The 18467-nt window shown below is 41.1% G+C and overlaps 1 protein-coding gene across 1 annotated transcript in view; it reads right to left on the bottom strand.

Annotated features, from left to right (window-relative positions):
• SEC13 (SEC13 homolog, nuclear pore and COPII coat complex component) overlaps positions 1-18467 on the bottom strand; it is a gene marked incomplete at its 5' end in the record, with an annotated part of 54202 nt that overhangs the window by 14628 nt on the left and 21107 nt on the right. Inside the window, 5 exon segments of the mRNA XM_079714080.1 lie at positions 844-990; positions 2233-2356; positions 2798-2931; positions 16895-17028; positions 17479-17630. Coding sequence (XP_079570206.1) covers positions 844-990; positions 2233-2356; positions 2798-2931; positions 16895-17028; positions 17479-17630 — 691 coding nt within the window.

Here is an 18467-nt window from a genome sequence, read left to right as displayed (position 1 = left end):
TGTAGAGAACAAACGTATGGACACCAAGAGGGGAAAGTGGAGGGTGGTGGTGGTGGTGGTGTGATGAATTGGGAGATTGGGATTGACATGTATACACTAATATGTATAAAATGCATAACTAATGAGAACCTGCCATATAAAAAAATAAAGTACAAAAATTCAAAAAAAAAAAAAAAAGACACTGCTAAGTGAAACAAGCCAGTCACAAAAAAACAAATTCCTTATAATTCTACTTACAGGAAGTCCTTACAGTAGTCCATTCATAGAGACAGAGAACAAAATGGGGGTTGCTAGGGGCTGGGGGAGGGGGAATGGGGAGGTGCTGTTTGAAGAGCACAGAATTTCAGTTTGGGATGAAGAGTTCTGGGTTGATGACAGTGATGACTGCAGAATAACGTGGATGTATCAATACTTAACACTATAGAACTGTACACTTAAAAGAAGTTAAGATGGTAAACTTTGTTATATGTATTTTACATATAACTAAACGTTACCATGAAGATGAGGTTGTCAAATGGTCAGGGTGATGGAGTGCCAGGGTGGTGGCTTTGGATTTACCTTGGGTCTGATTATTGGCTATGCCACTGAACAGCTTCATGACCCCTATGCAAGTCAAATCTCTGTCACCCTCTCTATCTGTATAAGGGGGATATACAACCCCTCGGGTTTGGGTGGGGGGTCGTAAGAATTAATGATGTAAATAAGAGACATGCTCAAAACAGTCTTCATTCAGGTTCCTCCCAACCCTGGCATTAGATGGAAGATTCAACTGTGCCCTCTACTGGACAAACTAAAGACAAACAGGGCCCTGTGTGCCATGCCATGGAAATAGGGTGTATGTACCTTATTATCTCCTCCTGAGACAGCTAGGATGTTGGCTGTGATGGACCAGCTCACGTGCCATACAACATCATTGAACTTGTGCAGCAGTTTGGGGGACCACGCATTGCCCGAGGCATCATCACAGGTCCAAATGAACACTCGACCATCCTGGGAAAAGACAGGCTAGAGTCAGGAGACGAGGGCAGCAATCCTGCCCTGGTGATATCCTCTCAATCTGGAGCTACATTGGACTTTCGCAGGAATAGGGTGGGGGATTCAGGGCAAAGCACAGCCAAGGACCTCCTCAGTGTTCACAGCTTTGAGGACTAATTTCCAGCCCAGCAGCCTTGCTTTTATCCCTTTACCCCAGGAACACACTTCAAATTGGTCAGGAGTCTCCCAGGTTCCTTTCCTCATACTGGTTTCATTGTCTGTACTGCTAATTCTCAAATTTTCTCTGGGGCTTTCCTGACATCTGCCAAGTAACTTCGTTGTTTTGGCTCCCTCTGGCTCTGTACTTTCTCAACTGAATGGGTATAGCTGTCTAAAAGCCAAGCTCAGATAATGAGATGGGACCAAGAAACAAAACAACACACACACACACACACAAAACAAACCACACAAAACAAACCAAACTAAAACAGAACAAACAGACTTAACTTTTACATCATTTAAGCCTGTTCTACTTGGTCCTCTCAAATTTAGGACCAAGTAGAAAAGGCTCAAATGATGTAAAAGGCCAGGCTTAACTCTCATCTTGGGTGTTAGCGTATAATTAAAAGCTTATCCTTGGTCTTACTTTTGTTATCTGTCTGGGAATAGTGAGTAGGTCGAAGAGCCCAAGGTCTTACAATTTCCCGTTGCTCCTGGTCCTTGCTTGGGAACACTCTCAGAATGATGCCTGGGTACCTCCATTCCCTATCCACAAAAGGGTCAGGAGGGGAAACTAGTCCTGAATTTGGTGTTGCTCTTGGCTCAGTGGAAGAAAGCCACTGTGGCTTCTGACCAAGGCTTCACTGCGTGATGACCGGGCTCCAGGTGCTCGCTTATTTTTTTTTTTTAATTTTTTTTTTGCTGTACGCAGGCCTCTCACTATTGTGGCCTCTCCCGTGGTGGAGCACAGGCTCCGGACATGCAGGCTCAGCGGCCATGGCTCACGGGCCCAGCTGCTCCACGGCATGTGGGATCTTCCCGGACCGGGGCACGAACCCGTGTCCCCTGCATCGGCAGGCGGACTCTCAACCACTGCGCCACCAGGGAAGCCCCCCAGGTGCTCCCTTATTTACAATGGTCTACAGTTGCCTGTCTCCTGCCCTTCCCCTTCAAGGATTTCCCCTAGGGGAACTGTAAGGGCTGATGGGACTTCCTGAGATTAACTAACACAGGATGCTTGCACAGGTCTGAGCTGACCTGGGAGCAGCTGGCGATGGTGCTGGTGGGCAGGCCGATGGAGGGGGCCCAGGCCACATCTCGAACCCAGTCACTGTGCGCTTCCAACTTCTGCTCCTCCTTCCACTGGCCGTCCTCTTCCTCCCTAACAGGGGAGATGGTGGGGAGAATTCAGCAGGCAGCAGCCCAGGTGCCATTCCCACACCTCCATTCCTGCCCCACCCCACAGGCTCCACAGGGGTGGAGAAGCTATTCCACCTTTCTGATAACATTTGTTGAACCTACAGAATTTTATTCAGTTCACCAGCTATAAAGAAGCCCTCCAGGAAATGCTCTGTTCCTCCATAGCCAACAAGTCGGCTCTAGCAGTTGTGAATTAGGAAGAGTCAAAGCTCCTGAGTAAAGGGCAAGTTTTTTTTTTTTTTTTTTTTTTTAAAAAAAGGATGTCCTCTGAGAGATTGAAGACAGTATTCTATGGGCAGAAGGGAAAAAGACAGTTGATCCCGTTTCTGGTGAACTGAGGCTGAGTCATGGTAGGGTAGAAGGTGAGAAGTGTCCCCTTGAGAAGTTCACCAGCCCCACTTACTTCCACAGTTTGATGAGGTTGTCACAGCCGCCTGATGCAAACTTCTTGATGTAGTTGGGCTTCTGCCCAGATGGCTGGTCTATGAGGCTTCCAGGTATGACAGCAGGGGCCCAGCTGACGGCATTGCAGCCAATCTGTAAGGAGGGGGAAGGGGGACTTGTGGTGACTCTGCCCCTTTGCCTGGCAAAAGGATACTACTTTTGCAGACCCAACGCTGATGTTTATGCCCTCTGCAATTCTCAGGACTGGATTATGCAGGGCAGCTGTTTTAATGAACTAAGGATTAGCCACCCAGAACTCCTCTTCAAGGATTCCTAACAGTGCATGTATTTTTCAGCACATGTATTTAAAGAAGGAATTAGGGAATCTCAGGAATCTAAGAAAAGAACATTTTCCAAACATATGAAGGGAGGGCACAGATTCAGAAAACCACACAAAGTAAATATATGGATTAATGAATTACTCTAAAGCACTCTTGTAATCACTCCCAGGTCAAGAAATAAAACTACCACTTACCCAAGAAGCCCTATCATTTATGTCCTACCTGAATCATAGCCCCTCTGTTCTCCTGTAAGTAACCATTATTTTGATTTCTAATGTCTATTTTTTAGCTTTGTCATCCAAATGTGCATCCCTAGGTGCTAGTTTAGTTTTGCCATTTAAAATTTTGTTTAAATTGCAATATTCTCTTTTTCACTGAAATACAGTTGATTTGCAATACCATGTTAGTTTCAGGTGTATAGCAAATTAATTGAGTTATACATATACATTCTTTTTCAGATTCTTGTCCATTATAGGTTATTACAAGACATTGAATAGAGTTCCCTGTGCTATACAGTAAATCCTTGTTGGTTATCTGTTTTATATACAGTAGTATGTATCTGTTAATCCAAAACTCCTAATTTATCCTCCTTCCTTTCCCCTTTCGTAACCACAAGTTGGTTTTCTTTTTTTTTTTTGGCCACACCATGCGGCATGCGGGATCTTAGTTCCCTAACCAGGATCGAACCTGTGCCCCCTGTATTGGGAGCATGGAGTCTTAACCACTGGACCAACAGGGAAGTCCCATAAATTTGTTTTCTATGTCTGTGAGTCTATTTCTGTCTTGTATCATTTTTTTAAGATTCCACATATAAGAGATATCATATGGTATTTGTCTTTCTCTGACTTAACTTCATTTGTATGATAATCTCTAGGTCCATCCATGTTGCTACAAATGGCATTATTTCATTCTTTTTATGGCTGAGTAATATTCCATTGTAAATATGTACACCACATCTTTATCCATTCGTCTGTCGATGGACACTTAGGTTGTTTCCATGTCTTGGCTATTATAAACAGTGCTGCTATGAACACTGTGGTGCATGTATCTTCTGGAATTAGAGTTTTTGTATTGTCTGGATATATGCCCAGGAGTGGGATTGCTGGGTCATATGGTAGCTCTGTTTTTAGTTTTTTAAGGAATCTCCATATTGCTCTCCATAGTGGCTGCATCAATTTACGTTCCCACCAGCAGTGCAGGATGGTTCCCTTTTCTCCACACTCTCTCTAGCATTTATTATTTGTAGACTTTTTGATGATGGTTATTCTGACCAGTGTGAGTAAACATTTTTTTGATGTTTCTTGCATCTTCTAATTTATAGATTCCCCATGTGATCTTACTGGATCAGACTCAGGTTTCTTCCCTTTGCCAAGACCACAGGTGGTGGTGGTGTGTTCCTTCATCAGGAGGCACATGATGTCAGACTGTCTCTCTTTTTACGTTATTACCACCTGTCAATAATTTACGCCTCTCTCAATTCACTGGGCATTACAAAATGGTGATACTGTCATTCTATTCATTTATTTGTCATTTACTACATGGAATACTCTAGACAGGGGCAATTTCACTCATTAATATTTGCTTCCCAAGGGGTACAGATCAGATAAGAAAGGCAAGATAAATGCTTGATTCTTTCTGAACTAGTTCTGTCATTCTCCAAAGATGACTGATTCTCTTTTAAATATCAGGATGAACTCATGGATTGAAGCATATTTGACAGGTTTCAGTTCACTGCCATTATTCTAATTTTTTACACTCAAATTGCCCATCTTTGGCAGTGTGAGCCTGTTCAAGTTAGCTCCTTTGACATAACCCTAGTATGTCAAAGAGTATGTCACTGATCATTTCTACCTGGTATGACAAGATGTTTGTACTTTTCCTGCCTGAGACCTGGGATCAGCCATTTCTTCAAGAGCTCTGGTTTCTTTTAGTGAGAAATTGTATTTCAAGTGTATTTCTGGTGCTAGGGATGCTCACTGGTACATAATTATTTATTTTATTTCATTTAACACACAGCAGAATAGTCTCAGAATAATATTGTCAACATGATTACTAATAACATTTAAAAAAGTATTTGCAATGCCCTCCCCATTCCCCCCCCCGTTTCTTTTGGGGGGGGTTTCATGTGAATGGTACCAGCTGCTTGTGCTGCACACCGTTTTTTTTTAACAGTTATACTCTATCTATCTTAGCCGAGCACACGATCAGGACCTTGTTTAGTCTTAGTTCTTTAAAATTAACTGTATATTTAAATGGATGTCTTTCTAGTCATTTTTGTTGTCTAAAACTTATTCTTTAGTAGATACCTCAGGCAGGGCTCATGGAAACAATAGTCCTTGAGTTCTTGCATACTGGAAACAGTGCATTCTTTACACTCCAATTTTTTTTTTTTTTTTTGCGGTACGCGGGCCTCTCACTGCTGTGGTCCCTCCTGTTGTGGAGCACAGGCTCCAGACGCGCAGGCTCAGCGGCCATGGCTCACGGGCCCAGCCACTCCACGGCATGTGGGATCCTCCTGGACCGGGACACGAACCCACGTCCCCTGCATTGGCAGGTGGACTTTCAACCACTGCGCCACCAGGGAAGCCCCCTACACTCCAAATTTTAAAGAAAGATCTAATTGACATTAACAGAACATAAAGTGCACAAATTGATGAACTTTGACATCAGTATACTCTGTAAAACCATCACTACAATCAAGATAACAAATGAATCTCAAAGCGATGAAAGAAAAAAAAAATTCCAAAGAAAAAAAAAATTCCAACCAAGAATACTCTACCTGGCAAAGTTACTGTTCAGTATTAAAGGAAAGATAGTTTTCCAGATAAGCAAAAGCTAAAGGAGTTCACCACCACTAAAATGGCCTTACAAGAAATGTTAAAGGGACTTCTTCAAGCTGAAAAGAAAGGGTGCTAATTAGTAACAAGAAAACATATGAAAGTATAAATCTTCCATATGTTTTATACTCATAAGGTAAATATATATTAAAGGCAGTGGATTAATTGCTTATGAAGCTATTATGAAGGTTAAAAAAAATAAAAACTGTAACTACAGTAATTAAAGATACACAAGATAAAAAGATGTAAAATGTGACATCAAAACATAAAAGGTGGGTGGGGAGTGTAAAAATGTAGAGCTTTAGGGACTTCCCTAGTGGTCCAGTGGGTAAGACTCTGCACTCCCAATGCAGGGGGCCCGGGTTTGTTCCCTGGTTAGGGAACTAGATCCTACATGCATGCCACAACTAAGAAGTCTGCATGCTGCAACTAAGAGTCTGCATGCTACAACTAAGAAGTCTGCATGCTGCAGTGAAGACCTGGCATGGTGAAAATAAATAAATAGGTAAATAAAAAATATATATATATATTTTTTTAAAATGTAGAGCTTTAGAATGGGTTCAAACTTAAGTTGTAATCAACTTAAAATAGACTATTAATATGGGTTGTTATATATGTAAACTTCATTGTAAGGACAAAGCAAAAATCTATAGTAGATACACAAAAGATAATGAGAAAGGAATCTAAGCTTACCATTAAAGGTCATCAAACCACAAAGAAAGAGAGCAAAAGAACTATAAAAAGCCAGAAAAAACCAAAATGGCAATAAGTACATACCTATCAATAATTACTTTAAATGTAAATGGACTAAATTCTCCAATCAAAAGACATCATAGAGTGGCTGACTGAATTATAAAAACAAGAACCATCTGTATGCTGCCTATAAGAAACTAACTTCAGATTTAAGGACACTCACAGACTGAAAAAAAGAAGGGATAGAAAAAGATATTCCATGCAAATGGAAACCAAAAAAGCTGGGGTAGCTATACTTGTATCAGACAAAATAGACTTTAATACAGGGACTGTAATAAGAGACAAAGAAGGGCATTAGATAATGATAAAGGAGTCAATTCAACAAGAGGATGTAACATTTGTAAACATTTATGCACTCAACACAGGAAAACCAAAATATATAAAGCAAATACTAACAGACTTAAAAGGAGATATAGGCAGCAATATAATAATAGTAGGGTTATGTCAATGGATAGATCATCCAGACAGAAAATGGCCTTAAAGGACACATTAGACCAGATGGACTTTACAGATATATAGAGAACGTTCCAACCAAAAGTAGCAGAATACAGGCATACCTCACTTTATTGTGTCTTGTTTCACTGCACTTGATAGATACTGAGTTCTTCACAAACTGAAGGTTGTGGCAACCCTATGTCAAGCAAGTCAATTGGCGTCATTTTTCCAACAGCATTTACTCACTTCCTGTCTGTGTGTCACATTTTGGTAATTCTTGCAATATTTGAAACTTATTATTACATTTGTTTTGGCGACCTGTGATGAGTGATCTTTGATGTTACTGATGCAAAAAGATTATGACTTGTTAAAGGCTCAGATGATGGTTAGCTTTTTCACCTATAAAGCATTTTTAAATTAAAGTATGTACATTGTTTTAGACATAATGCTATTATTGTACACTCAGTAGACTAGGAGAGTTTAAACGTAACTTTTATGTGCATTGGGAAATCAGAAAATTCACGTGACTCCCTTTATTGTGATATTCGCTTTATTGTGGTGGTCTGGAACCAAACCTGCACTATCTCCATGGTATGCCTGTATATTTTCTTCTCAAGTACACATGGAACATTATCCAGGATAGATCATATGTTAGGCCAAAAAAAGTCTTAATAAATTTAAGAAGACTGAAATCCTATCAAGCATCTTTTCTGACCAAAATGATATGAAACTAGAAATCAATTACAAGAAGAAAACTGGAAAATCCACAAATATGTGTAGAATAAACAACATGCTACTGAACAACCAATGGGTTAACAAAGAAATCAAAAGAGTAATAAAATACTTTCAGACAACTGAAAATGGAAATACAACACACCAAGATTTATGGGATGCAGTAAAAGTAGTTCTAAGAGGGAAGTTCACAGCGATAAATACCCACCTGAAGAAACAAACAAACGAGATCTCAAAAACACCCTAACTTTACACCTCAAGGAACCAGAAAAAGAACAAATGAAACCCAAAGTCAGTGGAAGGAAGGAAACAACAAAAATCAGAGCAGAAATAAATGAAATACAGACTGATACCACAAAAATACAAAGGATCATCAGAGTCCACTATGAACAATAATATGCAAATAAATGACAACCTAGAAGTAATGGATAAATTCCTAGAAACACAGAACATTCCAAGACTGAATCATGAAGAAACAGAAAATCTAAAAGGGCCAATAACTATGAACAAAGATGATAAAATCCTCAACAAAATACCAGCAAACCAAATTCAACAATACATTAAAAGGATCATACACCATGATCAAGTGAGATGTATTCCAGGGATGCAAGGTTGGTTTACCACCCACAAATCAATCCAGGTGATACACAACATTAACAAAATGAAGGATAAAAATCATATAATTATCTCAATAGATGCAGAAAAAGCATTTGATTAAAGTCAGCATCCATTTATGATAAAACTCTCAACGAAGTGGGTATAGAAGGTATGTACCTCAACATAATAGAGGCCATATATGACAAGCCCATAGCTAACATCATACTCAATAGTGAAAAGCTGAAAGTTTTTCCTCTAAGATCAGGAACAGGACAGAGATGTCCATGCTTGCCACTTTTACTCATTAAAGTATTGGAAGTCCCAACCAGAGCAATCAAGCAAGAAAAAGAAATAAAAGCCATCCAAATTGGAAAGGAAAATGTAAAACTGTCAGTATTTGGAGATGACATGATATTATATATAGAACATCCTCAAGACTCCACCAAAAAACTGTTAGAAATAATAAACGAATTTAATAAATCTGCAGGAAAAAAAATCAATGTACAAAAATCTCTTGCATTTCTATACACTAACAATGAACTATCAGAAAAGAAATTATGAAAACAATCCATTTACAATTGCACCAAAAAGAATAAAATACCGGGCTTCCCTGGTGGCACAGTGGTTGAAAGTCCACCTGCCAATGCAGGGGACATGGGTTCGTGCCCCGGTCCAGGAAGATCCCACATGCTGCGGAGCGGCTAGGCCCGTGAGCCATGGCCACTGAGCCTGCACGTCTGGAGCCTGTGCTCCGCAATGGGAGAGGTCACAACAGTGAGAGGCCTGTGTACCGCCAAAAAAAAAAAAAGAAAAAAAAAGAAAAAAGAATAAAATACCTAGGAATAAATTTAACCAATGAGGACAATGATGAAAGAAATTAAAGACAACACAAATGAAAGATATTCATGCAGATGGATTGGAAGAAATAATATTGCTAAAGTGTCCATACTACCCAAAGCAATCTACAGATTCCATGCAATTTCTATCAAAATTCCAATGCTATTTTTCACAGTACAATCCTAAAATTTAAATTGTTTGTTTAGAACAAACAATCCTAAAATTTGTATGGAATCACAAAAGACCCCTTTATTAAAAAGATACAGTGATCAAACAGTATGGTATTGGCATTAAAAACAGACACATACTCTTTACAACACTGTTACTGGCTATCTACAATTTACTTGTCTACCTGATATTTTCTACCATCACTAAAATGTAAAACAAAAACAAAAACAAAAACAAAAAACAAACAAAAAACCAACCAGACACATAGATCAATGGAACAGAACAGAGAACCCAGAAATAAACCCATGCATATGTGGCCAATTAATTTATGATAAAGGAGCCAAGAATATACAATGGGGAAAGGACAGTCTCTTCAACAGACAGTGTTGGGAAAACTTGACAGCCACATACAAAAGAACGAAACTGGACCACTATCTTACACTGTACATACAAATGAACTCAAAATGGATTAAAGAATGTGAGACCTGAAGCCATAAAACTCCTAGAGGCAAACATAGGTGCTAAGCTCCTTGACATTGATTTTGGTGATGATTTTCTGGGTCTGACTCCAAAAGCAAAGGCAACATAAGCAAAAATAAGGGGAACTAGATCAAACAAAAAGCTTCTGTATAGCAAAAGAAATCATCAACAAAGTGAAAAGGCAACCTACGGAATGGGAAAGAATATTTGTAAACCATGAATCTAATAAGGGGTCAATATCAAAAATATAAAAGAATTCATACAACTCAGTAATAAAACCAAATAATTCAACTTAAAAATGGCAGAGGATCTGAATATATGGTTTTCCCAAGAAGATACACAGATGGGTCAACAAGTACATGAAAAGATGTTCAACATCACTAATCATCAGGGAAATGCAAATCAAAACCACAATGAGATATCACCTCACATCTGTCAAGAATAGCTATTATCAAACAGACAAGAAAGAGCAAGTGTGGAGAAAAGGGAACCTCTTTGTGCACAGTTGGTGAGAATGTAAATTGGTGCAGCCACTATGGAAAACAGTATGGAGGATCCTCAAAAAATGAAAAAGAGAACTATCTTATGACCCACCAATTCCACTTCTGGCTATTTATACCAAAAAACAAACAAAAACCCAACAAAACCCCCTTAATTCAAAATATATCTGCACACCACCCCCCATGCTCACTGCAGCATTATTTATAATAGCCAAGATATGCAAACAAGCTAAGTGTCCATCAATGGATGAATGGTTAAATAGGTGGGGTGTGTACACACACACACAGGAATATTATTCAGCCATAAAAAAAGAATGAAATCTTACCAACTGCAACAACATGGATCGTCCTTGAGGGCATAACGCTAAGTGAAATAAGCCAGAAAGAAAAAGACAAAAACTGTATGATCTCACTTACCTGTGAAATTAATAAAAACCCCCAAGCTCATGGATACAAAGAACAGATTGGTGGTTTCCAGAAGTGGGGATGAGGGATGGGCAAAATGGGTGAAAGAGGTCAAAAGGTATAACCTTTCAGTTATAACAGCCTATAGGCTCTGGTGCTGGGATGGCTCAGGCTAAACAACTAACAGGGCAGGAACACAGCCCCACCCATCAGCATACAGGCTGCCTAAAGTCTTCCTGAGCCCACAGCCGGCCCTGCCCACCAGAAGTACAAGACCCAGCTCTGTCCACCAGTCCCTCCCATCAAGAAGCCTGCAGAAGCCTCTCAGACCAGCCTCATCCACCAGAAGCAAGAAGAACTACAATCCTGCAGCCTGCAGAACAGAAAATGCAATCACAGAAAGTTAGACAAAATGAGACGGCAGAGGAATATGTCCCAGACAAAGGAACAAAATAAAACCCCAGAACAACAATTAAGTGAACTGGAGATAGGCAATATACCCAAAAAAAGAATTCAGAGTAATGATAGTAAAGATGATCCAAGATCTTGGAAAAAGAATGGAGGCACAGGCTGAGAAGACACAAGAAATGTTTACTAAAGGGCTAGAAGATCTAAAGAACAAAGAGAGATGAAAAATAACTGAAATGAAAAATAAACTAGAAGGAATCAATAGCAGAATAAGTGAGGCAGAAGAACGGTTAAGTGAGCTGGAAGACGGAATGGTGGAAATCACTGCCACGGAACAGAATAAAGAAAAAAGAATGAAGAGAAATGAAGACAGTCTAAGAGACCTCTGTCACAACATTAAATGCACCAACATTCACATTATACGGGTCCCAGAAGGAGAAGAGAGAGAGAGAGGACCTGAGAAAATATTTGAAGAGATAATAGCTGAAGACTTCCCTAACATGGGAAAGGAAACAGTCACCCAAATGCAGGAAGTGCAGAGTCTCAGGCAGAATAAACCCAAGGAGGAACAGGCTGAGACACATAATAATCAAATTGACAAAAATTAAAGACAGAGAAAACATTACAAGCAACAAGGGAAAAAGAATAAATAACACACAAGGGGAATTCCCATAAGGTTATCAGCTGATTTTTAAGCAGAAACCCTGCAGGCCAGAAGGGAGTGGCACAATATATTTAAAGTGATGAAAGGGAAGAACCTACAACCAAGAATACTGTACCCAGCAAGGCTCTCATTCAGATTCGATGGAGAAATCACAAGCTTTACTGACAAGCAAAAGCTAAGAGGTTTCAGCACCACCAGACAGCTTTGCAACAAATGCTAGAGGAACTTCTCTAGGGAAAAAAAGGCCACAACTAGAAACAGGAAAATTACGAATAGAAAAGCTCACCAGTAAAGGCAAACATACAGTAAAGGTAGGAAATCATTCACACACAAATATGACATCAAAACCAGCAATCATGAGAAGAGGAGAGGACAAATGCAGGATACTGGAAATGCATTTAAAATGAAAAGACCAGCAACTTAAAACAACCTTGTTTATATACAGACCGCTATACCAAAACCTCATGGTAACCACAAACTGAAAATCTACAATAGATACACACACAAAAAAGAAAAAGGAATCCAAATGCAACACTAAAGTTAGTCATCAAATCACAAGAGAAAACCAAAGGAGGATGGGGAGAAAAAAGACCTACAAAAACAAATCCACAACAATTAGCAAAATGGCAGTAAGAACATACATATCAGTAATTACCTCAAACATAAGTGGATTAAATGCTCCAACCAAAAGACAGCCTGGCTGAATGGATACAAACTTTCAGTTATAAAATAAGTAAGTCATGGGGATGTGATATACAGCTTGGTGACTAGTTAATACCTCAATAAAAAAAAGAAGTGATTAAAAAGATAATTACTGGTAAAAAAGAGAATGAACACATCTATCATCCCCAAGTTTCCTGGGATCCCTTTGCAATCCATCTCTGCTGCCCACCTCCCCACGCTCAGCAACCACTGATCTGCTGTCACTACAGTTTGCTCTTCCATACAATGAAATCACAGTATGTACTTTTTGCCTGATTTTTTTCCAGTCAGCATAAGTATTTTAAAATTCATTTATCTTGTGTTTATCAATAGTCATTTCTTTTTATTGCTAGGTAGCATTTCTGTAGTATGGATATACCACAATTTGTTGACCCATTCACCTGTTCATACACATTTGGATTATTTCCAGGTTTTGGCTATTAAAGTTGCTATGAACTTCTGTATTTAAGTCTTTGTGTGAACTTGAAAGTCAACTTTGCTAGTCATAAATCCTTGGCTCACACATTCTTTCCTTGAGTATTGTAAATGTGTTCTCCATTTTCTCATGCACAGATCATTGCTGTTGAAAAGCCAGATAATCCAATTGTTTCCCTTGTAAGTTACATGGCTCCTTTTGCCTAGATGCCCAAAGGACTTTTTTTTTTCCTTTAAGGCCAGTAATTTCACTATACTTAGGTCTTTTTGCTGGTGATTCTGGGTTGATAGTCAAGTATAGGGTATGTTCTCTCAATATGTAGTTTCAAATATTGTTTTTAAATTTTAAGGTAGTTTTCTTGAATCAGTTTTTAGTATTTGTTCTGTTTTCTTCTTCTGGAATCCTAATATTCACGTTTGATCTCTGCTTGTCTTCACTTTTTGTCAAAATCTTTTTATTTCTTCATTTTTTCTTTTTTTCCTTTTTCACACTATTTCTCTTAAGGCATTATCTGTTGTGTTTGTTTGCTCTGGTATTCCTTCTAGTTTAGTCTTTATTTGTGAAATAATTTTTAATTTCTAACTCTTTCCTGAGTTCTGTCACCTCATTTCTTCTAAGTCTTTCTAATTTTGATTTATGCTATTTTTTAATGTCTTATGTCATTTAAAAAAAGTCTCTTAACTTGATTGGAAATAGTGGGTGACAACTGGTTCTGTTTTTGTGGGCATGTCTTTCTTCCACTGCCTGTGAGAATGTTATTCTGCATATTCATTTTTTCTTAAAGGAAAAAACTTTCTTAAAGGAAAACTTTTGAGATTTCACCTCAAATACTTCTTTGTTATTTTTAAGTGAAATTAGTTTTCCTGATCAAATGAGGTTCAGGAAAGCCTTTCTAAGTTCAGAAGTGTCTGTTTTTGTGTAGTAGTAACAAATGTGACATCTTGCTTCTGGGATTTCCTGGCTCTGTTCCTCTCCCCACTTTGGTCTACATCCTCTCTTTCCTTTCAGTGTGTGTCCCTCTCTGGCTCTGTGTCCCTCTGCTCACAAGGGGCACTACTGTGGAAGCAAGCCCAGTGGGTCATGAGGGTCTGATTTCCCCAAGTCCCTTTAGTCTTTCTTTTGGTAGGCCCCCTGCCCTCACCTGGTATGAGGTCATGCAACCACCAGGCCCCATGTCAGTTCTCCAAAGAAGAGATACAAATAGCCAATAAGCACGTGAAAAGATGCCCAACACCATTAGTCATTGGAGAAATGCAAATCAAAACCATGATGAGGTACTACTTCACACCCACTTGGATGGCTATCATCAAAAAGAAGACAACAACAACAACAAAAAAAGAAGACAACAAGTGTTGGCAAGGATGTGGCGAAACTGAAATCCTCATAACTGCTGGCAGGAATGTAAAATGGTGCAGTTAATTTGGATAACAGTTAGCAGTACTTCAAAAAGTTAAACACAGAGATTCCATGACTTGGCAATTCTCCTCCCAAGTAGTTACCCAAGAAAGTTAAAAACACAAAAATGGACACACAAATGTTTGTAGGAGCATTATTCATAATAGCTAAAAATGATCACTAACTGATGAATGGCAAAATAAAATGTGTATATTCACACAATGGAATATTATTCAGCCATAAAAAGGAACGAAGCACCGATATATGCTATGATATGGATGAACCTTGAAAACGTGCTACGTTAAAGAAGTCAGTCACGAAAGACCACATACTGTATAATTCCATTTACAGGAAATGTCCAGAATAGGCAAATCCATACAGACAGAAGGCAGATTAGCGTTGTTTGGGGCTAGGAGTAGGGTGGGGTGGAGAGTGACTGCTAATGGGGTTTCTTTTTGGGTGATGAAAAAGATCTGGATACTAGCAGTGAGAGTTGTACAACTTCGTGAGTATACTAAAAACTACAGAACTGTATACTTCTAAAAAAGGGTGAATTTTATGATATATGAATGTTATCTTAATTTTTTAAAAAGTTACAAACAAAAGTACAAAAGTCCTGTTCTCAACAGCTGCTGTTTGCCAACTGGCCAGCTATGCTTTCCAGTGAACACCTGTTGGCTCTTCTGGGGGTACTCCTCAGGTGTGGTGGAAGGCATTGCATTACTTCTTCCTCCTGCTCGGATGCCAATACCTCGCAGTCTTGTGGTTGTCGGTGGTCCACTGCTCTCTGCTTGTATTTTGGAGTTTGTGGAAATACCTTGCTATCCAATTTTGTTGTTAACTGTTGTTCAGGAGGTTTTGTTTTTGCTACCTAGTTGCTCTGCTGGTTTCTATGCAAAGACTGGAAAAGACTCAAGCACTATGTTGCCATTCCCCACCATCCTCCCAGAAGCCTCTCAGCCTATTCAGTTTTGCAAGTTAGTCAGCAGATGGGGATCACAGGGTCCCAAGTAACAAGACCCTGAGACAGGCTCCTGGGGCCTTGAAGGCTGGGCAGGCTGTGGACCCCCTGAATTTGAGAACTGCAAAAGTACAGTGTCAAACTTGGGGCTGCTGACTTCCATCTGCATAGTTTTCAGAAGTGCTGGGGCCGTGAAAGCTGGAATGCTGTGTAGATAGAAGGTAGACGGATTCCAGGGTTCTAACCTCAGCACAGTACCTTCTCTAAGTCACTTACTTTTTCTAAGCCTCACTTACCTAATCATAAAATGAGAACGGGACTGGTAACCTTGTAAATCCGTACATTTGTTATTTTTTCTTTCATTCACAAACATTTGAGAGGATTACATGACATACAATAGACGCTCAAGAAATGTGAGATTTCCCCTCACTGTCCACCGTGCTTGCTTTCTTTCTTTTTTTAAATTTACTTTATTTTATTTTTGGCTGCGTTGGGTCTTTGTTGGTGCGTGTGGGCTTTCTCTAGTTTGTGGCAAGTGGGGGCTATCCTTCATTGTGGTGTGTGGGCTTCTCTTGTTGCAGAGCATGGGCTCTAGGCATGCGGGCTTCAGTAGTTGTGGTGCACGGGCTCAGTAATTGTGGCTTGCAGGCTCTCGAGTGCAGGCTCAGTAATTGTGGCGCACGGGGCTTAGCTGCTCTGCAGCATGTGGGATCTTCCTGGACGAGGGCTCGAACCCGTGTCCCCTGCATTGGCAGGTGGATTCTTAACCACTACACCACCAGGGAAGCCCCACTGTGCTTTCTTGACTGTTTTAACCTTAATGTCCAATGACTACAAGTAGAGAACTAAATTCCTATGATGATTTTTTTTTTTTTTTTTTGAGGTACACGGGCCTCTCACTGTTGTGGCCTCTCCCGTTGCGGAGCACAGGCTCCGGACGTGCAGGCTCAGCGGCCATGGCTTATGGGCCCAGCTGCTCTGAGGCATGTGGGATCTTCCCAGACCGGGGCACGAACCCGTGTCCCCTGCATCGGCAGGCGGACTCTCAACCACTGCGCCACCAGGGAAGCCCCCTATGATGATTTTTAACACCACTCAGTTCCAGGGGTCCCAATGACCACTGCAGGCCATGTCAACTTGAGGTGTCCATAGAAAGGGTGGCAGTTAGGCAGCCTACTGCTGCCACCTTGCCAGTGCCCTGGCCCTCCCCGACTTGGAGGAACCAGTGCCAACCCTGCCATGGGCTAAATGAGGCTGGTGCAGCCTGGCCTCCCTGGATGCAGCCTGTCTGGCTTTAGAGCAGAGAGGCTCAGAGCTGCTCTCCCAAGCATGTCTGATCAGCAGCCCCCTCCGCTGGTCCACCGCACAGCAGTGACACTGTTCCTGCCACTCTCTAAGGAGTGAACAGGGGACACATGGCAAGGCCACAGAGCTACCCACTATACACAGGAAGGGTGTGACTTACAGTGTGAGCATTGTTGATCTTCTTCACTTCCCACTGGCCCAACCCGGTGTAAGTCAGCAGAGAGATGGCTCCATCCGAGCTCCCACAAGCTAGGATCAGGCCGTAGTCATGGGGGGCCCAGCACACAGAGTTTACTGCAAGAAGGAGGGAGGCACAGTGAGCAGACTTTCAGTTCTGAGACTTACTGTTTTACTAAATTTCTAAAAAAAAAAATTGTAGGGATCACCAGGGGGAGGTTGTAATTTTGTCAATTAAGGAGATTTAAAAAACCCATCACTACTAATATCATCATAAACTAAAGCCTATCTTATAATCTGAGAACAAGGCCAGTACTTAAAATGAATAAACCTTAAAAAAACAAAAATCTCGCTATGTTGTCTTTGCTTTTCTCATTTTGCTTTGGATTGGCTTTAGGTCTTAAGGCCTTACCTCTGCTGTGGAAAGAGTAACAGAAAAGCAACCGAAGCCCAGGGGACAAACGACGAGCATCACAAGGGGACAGCCGAGCGTTAGCCAAAACAGAGGCCTCCCCCCTCCCCCAGGGCCCCTCTGCCCGCCGCCCTCTCCCGCCACACTCAGTGTACCTGAGGAGTCGTGTCCCGTGTGCTCATGCGTCTTCTCCCAGGTGCCATTTTCCTCTTTCCAGATAATGACTTTCCGGTCATAGGAGCAGGATGCCAGGACATTGCCATACATGGGGTGGGCCCAGGCCACTTGCCACACAGGACCCTCATGACTGCAAGGGGAGAGGGTCAGAGGTTGCTCAGATGGGCCAGAGGAACCCACAGTGCTCTGCCAGCCACTACTTTGGACAGAAATGAATGGCTTCTCAGGACAGAACTGCCTAAAAATTTCAAAAAGGAGAGCTGTGTATAATGTCACTCCAAAAGGGACCGTCATTGGGCAGTGACGACCCTGAGGCCGAAGGCGAGTCAGCCCCTCTGTCCCGACCCGGCAGAGCCCTCACCTACCCCAGATGGTGGCCAGCATAGTCTACATCTACTGTCATCAGCACAGTCACCAACAGATCCAGGGTTTACCCCCACAAGTGCTCAGGATGTATCTGTAGATGAATCACTACTCATCTTCCCAGACGGTCACCTCCTTGAGGACGCAGTAACTATTTCATTTTGATATTTGCCACTACTCTTTTAACTTTATCAAAAGGCATGTCTCTCTCTTCTCTTCCCATCTCTGTGCGTTCACTGTCTGAGCACATACCCTGTGCCAGGCTCTGTACTGGGGCCGTCCCTCAGAACGGGGGGCACCCAGCACACAAGAGGTGGGTGGCACAGAGGGGATGGGACAGGCTCTTTCACACCCATTCCACACTCACTTGCTGCTTGACTTTAGGCCAGGGCCATATCCTCTCTTTGGCTTTGTCTCTTAATAGAGATGTCAACAAGACTTCTTTCACGTGGCGGTCATGAGGGAAATGTCTGTGATAACTCAATAAAGAGCTTAGAACAGTGCTTGGTACAAGAAAAGGAAAAAACACAAGCTTGATGCCTGTTAGCTCTGGTGTTGCTCCCTGCTCAGCCATTCACCCCGGGACTGCTGACACTCAGAGTTC

The sequence above is a fragment of the Hyperoodon ampullatus genome (genome assembly GCF_949752795.1).
Source record: "Hyperoodon ampullatus genome assembly, chromosome: 10".
Taxonomy (NCBI): domain Eukaryota; kingdom Metazoa; phylum Chordata; class Mammalia; order Artiodactyla; family Ziphiidae; genus Hyperoodon; species Hyperoodon ampullatus.
The sequence above is the reverse complement of the archived record's forward strand: the minus strand, read 5'-3'. Positions and strand labels throughout refer to the sequence as shown.